Raw genomic sequence first — 11351 nt, forward strand, 5'->3', positions numbered from 1 at the left:
GAACATTTGCAGAAGGTGTCTATACCGGTTAAGAGGATCCATAAAATGCATACAGTAGAGTCCGAAGAACATAACACTATGCTTGTTTTGATCGTCCTGCCTAACACACTCGAAGGTACAGTATTTTATTTATCTGATATCTTTGCATTTAATTTAAATTAGATTCAATTGACAATTTCATTAATGATATAATTATTAAAATACTACCTTCATCGTTGTAAACCCTAGTGGTATGATATAAAGATTTTGTAAACCTGTGATCCACAATATGAAATAAATGATTGATTGTTTGAAGGTCAGAAGATGCTACGTGTAACTCACATATTAGGCAATGAAGTGCTTTTGGAGCCTGCTCACGTGAAAGTGAGACAATGCCATCGTTGCCAGATGTGGGGGCATTCTCAGAGATACTGCCATGGAGAAGAGACGTGTGTCAAATGTGCGGGCAAGCACATGACCAGCAACTGTAAGAAAAACCCAAGCGATCCTCCGAAGTGCGCGAACTGTCGTGGAGATCACACTGCCAATTACAGACAGTGCTCCTACTGCCCCAAGTCCAAAGAATATAAGCGGACTCAAAGGGAAAAGCGCAATAAAAAGAAAAAATATAAAGTATTATAAAGTTTAGATATTCTTTGTATATTTTTTAAATCTTATCGTTTTTTTTCTATTCACTAATATAGATGCAAAGGTGTAAGTAGAATAGGTACCTATACTTTGCTATTTGTTACCTTTGTTAATTACCTGCATTATCATAAAATTGCTAGTTTGTCCGCGTTTATAACGCAATAGCCGCTTTATTAGAGATTAAATATCTATTTTTCAATAAAATATTTTCCGTATTGCTTCATTTCTGGATAAAGCCCGGATTTGTTCCGTTAATTCAATTTTTTTTAAACCCTTTTGTGTTCGGTAAATTAAAAGATAGAAAGTTAATGGTTCAGTGTTTTATTTAGTTTCCTTATTTGTTAAAAAGTTTCAAAAAACAGACTTCAACTCTTCTTCATACTATCCATAGGATACATATCAATTCATTTTAGCATTGTGTCAGAACACAATTTATAGATTTTACATTAATGTTTTAATTGCAATAGTTACACGATTTAATATTATTTATAAGTAACTAAGGTAAGAATAATCTGAAAGCATATCCCTATCATATATAAAATATTTATTTTTATTATCAAATACACTCTGTTAAAATCTACTTCGAAAAAATACTTTTAGAAGAGATTATTAAATCTCAGTATGTATGTTCGTTAGATATTTTGCAAAAGTTTTTTAAATCAAAATCGAACTCTTGACAAATATAGCAATGCAATTGTCCCAACTTTTCTGTTTTTCTATTGCGAGCTACTTGTTAGAATTAGGTAAATGCAATATCGGGATTTCAAATTGTTTTTGTAGCTAACATAAGTTGGAATAAATGTTTTAAAGACTATCAAAATGGTAAAATATTTACATCTTACGTCTATATTTACAGTACTATTTAGATAATACTCAGTGGTGTACAAGAATGAGGCCGTCACGTGCTTTTGATAGTCTGCATGTTGGATTTCAATAGCGACTCTTCGTTTCCTTCATCGTCACTGATGGGAGTCACCAGAACCTGGAAGCAGAATATGATTTTTAATAATCTATACTATTATTATAAAGAGATAAGCATTTGTGAGTTTGTATAATCTTCGAAACTACCTAACCTATTTCAAAAATTCTTTCACCATTAGAAAGGTACATTATCCAAGATTGCTATAGGCTATAATTTTATCTCAAAATTCCCACGGGAGCGAAGCCCCGGGCAACATCTCTTATTTTATAACTTGAATCGTGCGGCGGCGGTGAGCAGGTTAACTAGAACTTCTCTTTTACGGAGAGGCCTCACCTCAAGTTGGAGGTTAGCCAACGGCATCCTAGCGCCGTCCAGCTCCGTCAACACTCTGTTCAGGGTGTCCACCAGCCGGTCCGCGTCCTGAGTACTGAACACCATGGGTGGCTTGAACTTCAGCACGTTGCTATCCGGCCCGTCCCGGCTGATCAGGATCTTCTCCTCTCGCATTCTGAAATTGTCATAGTCAAATTAGTTTATGCGCCACTAAATATCTATAAACAAAAAAAAACTATATTTTGTTACTAATTTATTTATTTTTATTGTGATATCTTATTGGACATATAAATGACTCTGGGCGGTTTTGCGGCTGTGGAAAAAACTGGGTACTCGCTTCGCGAGATGTGAGAAATCTATTATTATAGATTCGAGTTATATCACCGAAAAATTGTAGACACCGCAATATGAATATAATGTGCAAACCATTGGAAATGACTTTGTTGTACAATAAATAATGAAGTGAGAATTAACCACCAACTTGTAAAAATCGTGACGTATCCCTTGATTATTTTCATTTATCGTACCCGAAAATATAGTAGTATAATTAAAAAACTAAACAAGGTTCTGTTTAGTCTATTTTGATTAGATAATAGAATCGATATGAGACTAGAAGTTTATCATAGTCATTAGCTTCCAGTTAATCCTTTTATATATAAATACATACACACATCCACATGAAAACAACCTTCAAATCACGTATAACAAACAATAGGAAAATTAGTTTTCAACTTAAATTAAGTACATGTGTACTCAATTATTACCCTATATTGATAACGCGGTTAATAATAAATTAAACTTTGAATATGTACAACCTACGATAAAGGTTTATCGAGAGGTAAGGCAGATACTCGGAATCAACCGTCCCTTTCCTTATATAACATGTCTTACACTAATTTTCCATCAGATTATCTCTATATAGACACGAAATCATCTTCACCAAATTTATCGTTGCCTAACTCAAGTATTCTCATTGTGGGATTCGTGAAATTTGTACAAGTACGTGTACTACAACGATTTCCTCGCATGTTTTCACACCAAAGCCGTACCTAAGTAACTAAAGTTGTAGAACTGATTTACTTAGGCTCACCTGTTAATAATATGTTTTGCTTCAGCCGTGGCAGGGGTCCTGGCTTCCCTGTCAGTAACCAACTCTACACCCACGAACAGTCCCCTACCCCTCACATCCCCCACCAGCCGATGCCTCATTTTCAAATCTTCACACCGCGACATCAGGTGGTTACCGACGCGTGCCGCTCGTTCTAGAAGATTCTCTTCTTCTATAACGTCTAATACTGCATTGGCAATGGCGCAAGATACGGGATTGCCACCGTACTGTCGATAGAGATAATAAAATGAGTTTAATCTACTAAGGCCTTAGATGATTAGTTTATAGTATCCAGAGTCAATATAATAGGAAATAATTATTTTTTTGATTCCAATAGATATTTTACTAGATTTCTATATTATTTTTCTATTTAATGCGCTAATAGCACAAACCGTAATATCAATTAGTTTAACATTTTAATTTGAATGAACAGTTCTATTAGTGGGTAATGGTCATTTATTAGTATTGTCGTTACCTATATCATCATAGGTAATGACAACACTAATAGCATGCATTTTTCTACTATAATTATTATAGCTAATTATTTTCTGTTATTTTATCAATCATAGGGTATAGCGTGTGGTGCCTACCTGAATATAAGTACCTATTTGTAGCTAAGTATAACTTTCAACATTTTCATGTACAAAACGTACCTAGATAACACGAAGTAGAGAACTAGTAGGTAACTTAGTTTCTTCTCTCTTGTAACTTAGCCGGTTACAATGTTGCATGTCATCATGATAATATCATCATCATATCTCACTTACGAATAACGTAAAATTATATACATGGAGCTAAAATATTTGCCTTCATATAATAAGATAAATCTGTCAGGAGGCAAGTGCATGCACTTTTGTGCATTATTATCAACACTTTAAAACTTCGCTAGAGTTTTGGTTGCCGCGGAGATGATCGGTCAAATATTGAAAAACATGCGAAGTTTTGACTCTCAATGACAATGAATGACAACTTGGAGTTAATACATACAAACATACATTGCGAAGGCCATGCAATACGAAGCCCACAAGTTTGATCACACTTCAGTGTAATAAATTAACTGAAGACAAACAAAGTAATCGTAATTATTTAAGACAAACATAGTCATTTAACGTGATAACTCAATGACTACACTTTGTTTTATTGTAGCAGTAAAGTAAAAACAAAATGTGTTTTTGTAATGCTAATTAGGATTGCTAATTTTTTTCTTGTATTCAAAACTCAAAAGGTATGAATGTTTAGTTATTATACCTACTTACTTATTGTTAACCATGATACTAATAGAACCACGAGAACAATTTGCAAGGAAATGTTAATTAAATGCACGATGGAAATTACCGTGTTGAAGTATTCTACGCCTGTGTCCGCAAAACTCTTCGCGATTTCAGGAGTTGTGATCACTGCCGCCACTGGATGGCCGTTCCCCATAGGTTTCCCAATGGTCACAATATCGGGCACCACATCCTGGGTCTCGAAGGCCCACATGTGGGTTCCCACACGACCAAAACCAACTTGTACTTCGTCGGCAATGCATACCCCTGACGCATCCCTAACATATCTGCAACATTCAATGATAACCCTATAATTTGGAAAAAATATGTTATATAGTTTGACTAATTAAACCTATCAATATTTATCTAGGTAAGTAACACAGACAACTTAATAGGCACGCTTATATTAACTTGTTATCAACTTTGATAAAGAGCGAGATAATTTGAATTTTGTGTCTCGAGTACGTCTAAATTATCAAAAGTAAGAGGCAATCACAAGAATTATGTCATTAATAGGCGTAATGGTAAACAAGTGACTTCAAGAGGGCAATTAATTCGTAAAAAGTATAATTTGTTTTGGTACCTGTTTTGTTCAGTCCGATCTAACTATACCTGCATGCAGCTCAGAATACAGAAAAATATGTAATCTAAGACATATAGAAAGAATATTACATTGACTAACTACAATCGACTTTCAATTACAAATTAATGGAAGCAGCATTGCATTAACACGAATATTGTACATGAAATAATAAAATGTTGCACTCACTCGTAAACCCTCTTGAGATAGCCCTCGGGCGGAATGATCTGCCCGCCGCAGCTCTGAAGGCTCTCGGCTATGAAGGCACATACGCCACCATTTCTCTCCGTAACCTCCTTGCACAATTTTCCTACTTCATCCGCGTACAGTTTCCCTAAATCCTCTTCTGATTGAGCGTCTTTGGGATACGTGTATTTTCCTCTGTACACATCTGGGACCGGAGCCTGAATAATATGAGTTTTGTTACGTTATGTCTATTTTTCCTATCGTGGAGCAATATTTGGTATTCGTTTTATTTCTTAGATTATTAATATAGTAAGTTACGTTGATATTATTCACATTATTATTTTATTCATATTTTTCTTTTTTCTCTTGAAATAATAATTGTATTAACGTTGAATTTATTCCAAAAATATATACACAATGACTTGAAATAATTCCACACAAGTGCACAGAATATCTAACAAAAAATAAAGATGAAAAAATACATAGTGCGATCCATCGAATACATGACTAACTCACCACGTGAACCCACTCTGGCTTGTCGGGCCCTCCGGGTAGGTTCAGTTTGTAGGGAGACACATCGATCATGGTCGTAAGATGGCCATGATACGCGCTGTAACAAACAGGCGCTGAAGCACCCTAAAAACACTTCGAGTGGCTCGAAGTACCAAACTACAACTATCATGCTAACTTTCATAGAAGGTTCTTTGGCTTAGGGATAAGATCATTGCGAAATTATATATTGTATTGAGGAACATTCCGTTCATTAAATCATCAAAAATATTAAACGAAAAATATATGTATTTTATTACATGTTCTATGTACTGAGATACCATGGAAAAATTCGTCGTACTTAATGGTGCTTACAAATTAGATAACTTTCATATTCAACTTATGACGAATATAAAACTTTGCTGAATGTAAAAAAAGTGAAAGAAAGTAATGTGCATGCATCATTATACGACTAAGGGAAACGATATAAAACACAGAAATAAAATTAACAACATTTTCAATTAACATTGTGACAAAAATTTGAAGATAGTTTTAATTTTACAAATAAGTTTGTAACTACTGGAAAATACTAAAATAAACGGAAAATACGCCTGAATACACACAATTTTGACAAAATATTAAATGCCTCGAACCTCGACATTCTTTCAACCTCTCAATCTTGACAATAAATCCCAAACCACATGAACCAAATAAAATGTTTTATAACTACAAAACTTACTGGTCAAGCGTTATGACATCCTTTTTGTTAGTGTGTATCCTGGCTAATCTGAAGGCGAGGTCATTTGCCTCTGAGCCTGAGTTAACAAAGAAGCACACAGACAGTGGGTCAGGCATGGTTTTCACTAGTCTTTCAGCCAAAATGACCATCTCGTCGTGAAGGTATCTGTTGTTGGTGGATATGAGGGACATTTGATTCCTGCCAGCTTCTACCACGTGGGGGTGGCAATGCCCAACTGTACGCAAACAAATAATAAACAATTTATGGTAATAATAAAAATATAAATTAGTTACTTACTAAATAAATTCATATACATACATAATACAAGATAATCTCGTTGCTTGTTTTGCACACTGTATCAGATTGTAGACTTGACTATATAGTCCAGGGTTAATTGAGTCAGGTAGGTAGTAAGTATTCATAATAAGTACGTAATACAGATACTGTGTAAATATCAATGGAAGACAAAATAAACCACAAGGAAACTGCAAACGTGAATAGTACATACCGTGTGCGACATTGTTGATACAGTCGAGGTACCGCTCGCCCGTCTCATCATACATAAATTGAGCAATTCCCCGAACAATTTTCAGCGGCGATGAACGGAAGAACAACTGGCAGGCAGCCCTGAAAAAATAACAGGTTTAAGAGACGCTATAAAACATGATTTACATTTAAAGCAAGGCTCGGTTCAGATGACTCACCCAATATGTTTCTCCCGGAGCCTGATCGTCTCAGATTTAGGCATCGATTGAAGATAAGCCATTTTTCTGAAGTCTTTTGGAGTTACCTGTAAAAAGAGAAAGAAAAAAGCACATTTTTAAAAATAAATTAATCGATGAATTATTTGAGATTGTAAATAAATAATAGTAACTATTTACCGTAGATTTGAAGAGAAGTAGTAAAATTAAATATGTAGGTGTGTTGGTGTGATGATGAGCTGAGCGCGTGACGCGACACGCGCGATTACAAGAGTGCAGCTTGAAGATTGGAGGCAGGCAATTATATAGGTAGTTCAGGCGGAGGCGCGCACACCCTCCGTGCGGCCAATAAAAACAAATGCAGGCGTAATTGTTATCAGCGCTGATAAGACAGCGGCACCGGTCCACGAGCATGGGTGCCCGATGACATGGGTCGGATGCATGGCTGTTAAGTGGAAGTTCATACACTTGTAAGTTTTCATCATAACACATATTTTAATTCACCAACAGTTACATTTTACAGATCGTATCTTCCCAAATACCTAGACAGTACAAGCAATATAGGTACTTCGACAGTACAGAAATTCATCCGCAACACGCTTAGTCAAAAAATGTGATCATTTTGTTCACACTGATCTCCTTCAATTCACGTTTTCCATACAGAGCTGTAACGTATAAAATCCAAATTAATGATAATTCCTCACGGCCACATATTAGGTATATTATACTTCCAGTATTCATGGCTAAGAGTCGTGGACATTACATATAGACTAGTTATGTAGTTTTTTATATTTTATTGGGAAAATCATGCGGGCCGAGCCGCAGCCCAACCGGCTGCGGCTCGGCCCGCATTTTCCCATGAGATGTCCTTCTCCGTACTTAAAACTATGTATACAAAGTTACAAGAAGATTGATAAAGCGTGAAGCGAGATGGATAAAGCGTGATGAGGTAACAAACAAACATACTTTCACGTTTATAATATTTGTTAGTAAGTTTATACTGTTCGTACGTACAGCTACAGGTTTATACATATATATGTATAATAAATAAACATAAGTCATATGGCACCTATTCATTTATCTACTTATTTAATTATTTGTTAAACTACAATAAAAGCACATATAGTTTGTAGAGTAGATATATAATTTAAAATAATTATTGGCCTTAATTTATTTGCTAACCGTCATTAAGGTTATTATGAAATTAGTTCTGTTTCCGTTAAGTTATCATGGAGATAAATAACATTAAGCTTCATCGAAGGCATTATAGTATCTAAAGCTCATTAGTTAATTATCTACTTGTTTGACAATGATTATTTAAAAATGTGTGTTTATACCTATTTGATACAAAAATAATCACGAATTCAGTTATCAATAAATAAGACTTACTCCTAATATTTAGATGAGTAGGTAGAAGTCCAAGAGAGTACGTACCCACCTCTTGCACTTTAGATTGTCCTAGGTCAGTATTAATGTTAGATATTATCTACTTACGCAGCATATTCATGATGAAAAAGTACCAACGCATTTTAGTAATAAACATTTCAAAATTTTCCTGAAATTAATTTAAAATTAACTAAAAGTAAAAAATAAGTATAAAGTAAAAATAAGTATAAAGTATATTAAAATAATACACCCAGAATCGCAGACAAATATTTGCCAATAAATTTTCTCGTAAATTAAAATATTTAATAATATAGTAGCTAAATATTCGTAACGTAATGTAATAATTCGAACAAGTTGTTCGAAAAAACCATTGGATATTTCCATTCAAACCATCTAGAAACCTGAAAAAACAAAGCTCGAAACAGAATTCTCTAACATATACGCCTGAAGTAATTTACTGATATTATAGTGTGTATAATGCTACATAGTAAAGGTTATATAGCATAACGCTAACACTAGAGTATGAGTAATTTACTTAGATAGAAAATTAATAATAAGTAGGTATGTATAATAACTAATAACTGGGTAATAAATTTTCAGCTGTTTTGTCAACATTAATTTATAAATAGACCAACGTTGTTTATACGCAGATAATAACCGTCAAGTAATAGTCAAACGACAAACGCACACGCAAACAAAATATTATTTGTTCGACAAGACCACTTTGCAGAATTTTCCATTTATACATTGAGTAGACTGGGGAATATATAGACTTCACGCTTTTATAATAGACATTTTAGAAAAATGTTTACCGCAACTTTCTCATGGACATACCTAATTTTTTTTTATTTATTGATTCACCTTTTCTTGCATTAAACAGTTTAATAAAAATATTACGCGAAACTAGTCCCAGGCAAGACTATTAACTTCCTTATTAATAAAAAAATATTTTCAAATACGGCTAGGAAAAGTTATTCTTTTGTCTCATATTTCAATGTCACATACTCATAAGAGAGAGTGACATACAAAAAATAGCTATTATAGTACTATATAACTACAAAATAACCAAGCTAAAAGAATAATACGGGTCAGAATAATGATAATAATAAAAGATTATGATAGCTCTAAAGGCTGGTAAAAACCGACTGCGTAATTGTAACGCACACGTCTATGCAGTCAGCCACAATTCCATATAAAAAAGTGCATGCGTTACGCAGCCTGTGCTTAAAAGTAAAATGAGTTTTAGCGCACTTAAAAATTGAGTAGATTGCTTGCTGTGTTAATGAAAGATAGTTACTTAATTTATGATTCAAATGATTTACTATCTATTCTACCCGAAAAAAAAATATTTACACTTTGTTAATTAATTTACTACTAATTGAAGTTGTCCCTGAACTGATCTTGTACGCAGGTAGAAGTTTAAAAGTCACCTTTCTAAACATACTTTGATATGAAGACGTAAAGTTCGTCATTATCTTGTTTTTGATCACCTCCTAGTGTAAGTATAACCTGCGTAAATATTTTATCTAACTGAAAGTAACTATGTGTAGGTACTAAGTTCCTACAAACACACATAAGACTACGCATGAATTTATGTTGTGTACCTTGTTAATATGTAGGTACCTAAAAAGTATGGTATGTTTGTTATTGAATAGACTGAAGAATTATGCAGTAATTAGCACGTACCCGATTTCGCTAATTTTAATATACGTCTATAGTCGAAGATATATAAGTTTTATCCCAATTTTGGCATGGCTTCAAGGGAAAAAAATCCACGGGGACGAAACCGCGAGCAATGGCTAGTCGGGATCATAAATCTTATCTTCCTTCAACATGATATCTTCAATCAGCTATTAGTTTCCGGTTATATGCGGTTTGGTTTGGATGAGTCTTTTCCGATAAATCATTGTTTCACATTGTACTAAAGACGACGTCTATACATTGTAGTAGACAGGGTAGTACTAAATTTTACAATGTGTTTATTGGATAAATCCGTAGCTACTTGACATTACTTGGTTCCATGGTTCCACTACCATCGTAAAGGAAGTTTGCAGTTGTTGACCTGGATTTATCGTCGTGTCACCTATATTTCATTGCTGTTTTTTTTTGATAAGATTATTGAAAGAGATGGAAATGTATTTCCATCCACTTTCTGCCAACTTCTGAAAAGAAACGTTGAAATTATTCCAAAATTCTTAACACCCTAGGGTGGTATTGGCCCTGTAGTCAAGCCTGTGAGATAAATACAAAAGATAGTCTTGAGGTCATCGTTCTACAATATTTATCTGGTGTTTTGCTGACAGTAGTCTCTCTACTTACACACGTGCAAGTCACGCTACCGCATCGTGAGACACATGCGGCCTCTTTGCCGAACGAGTTATCGATACTCGCACACAATCACAGTTAGTACTACCACAGATTATATACAATACTTCCAGTAGTACTGCTATGTACACAAGTGTTAGGTCATACTGAAGTATAAAAATTATTTAATGTTTTACGAATAAAAACCTCTCAATGTGTAGCTTGTTTTAGATATAATTATGCGTTTGTTCACCTTCTCATACAATTTTGGCGAAATTCGCTATAAGGTATACAAAAGTAAGGTTTGGTTTGCTGACCTCACACACTATAACGATGTACGTTTTTATGTTATACATACATAAAGTTAGAAAATAAACACTAAAATTAATGACAAAACTGTTAATGTTGAATGATATTACCGTTACCCCACTAACTAGTTATCAGATGTGGTGTGGTAGATCACCAGCTCATAAATAATTATACAACTAATACATAGGTAACAGGTACCTAATAGGAGTATATTTAATCCTTCTTTAATACTCGAGTCGATATATGTAAAAATGAGCGATAAGATATACATTATAGTAAATAGGAAAGGTACCCGGTATCATTGATGTTGCATCATTACGCACGTAAGCTATCAACTGATACGTAGGTATGCAAACAGATGCATTCTTGTGTCACTACATTGTGGGGACTATCATATGT

General features: G+C 34.2%; 1 protein-coding gene across 1 annotated transcript; it reads right to left on the reverse strand.

Annotated features, from left to right (window-relative positions):
- Window positions 1–932: 932 nt before the first annotated feature.
- On the reverse strand, window positions 933–7393 carry LOC128671571 (uncharacterized protein). Its single transcript, XM_053748172.1, has 10 exons — window positions 7134–7393; window positions 6957–7042; window positions 6761–6879; window positions 6253–6487; window positions 5541–5634; window positions 5028–5242; window positions 4326–4545; window positions 2973–3217; window positions 1883–2057; window positions 933–1609 (listed from the first exon to the last, which is right to left on the reverse strand). Exons 1-10 carry the CDS (start codon window positions 7365–7367, stop codon window positions 1526–1528), a joined length of 1707 nt encoding a protein of 568 aa, XP_053604147.1. The 5' UTR covers window positions 7368–7393; the 3' UTR covers window positions 933–1525.
- Between the last annotated feature and the right edge of the window lie 3958 nt (window positions 7394–11351).

This window comes from Plodia interpunctella, chromosome 7, assembly GCF_027563975.2.
Source record: "Plodia interpunctella isolate USDA-ARS_2022_Savannah chromosome 7, ilPloInte3.2, whole genome shotgun sequence".
Taxonomy (NCBI): Eukaryota; Metazoa; Arthropoda; class Insecta; order Lepidoptera; family Pyralidae; genus Plodia; species Plodia interpunctella.

Excerpts from the sequence above, each read along its gene's own strand:
- LOC128671571 (XM_053748172.1), bottom strand. The coding sequence starts at position 7,367 with ATGCTCGTGGACCGGTGCCGCTGTCTTATCAGCGCTGATAACAATTAC. Across the intron at positions 7,043-7,133 it reads TACTTCTCTTCAAATCTACG|GTAACTCCAAAAGACTTCAG; the intron begins GTAAATAGTTAC and ends CTCTTTTTACAG. Across the intron at positions 3,218-4,325 it reads GCGTAGAATACTTCAACACG|TACGGTGGCAATCCCGTATC; the intron begins GTAATTTCCATC and ends CTCTATCGACAG.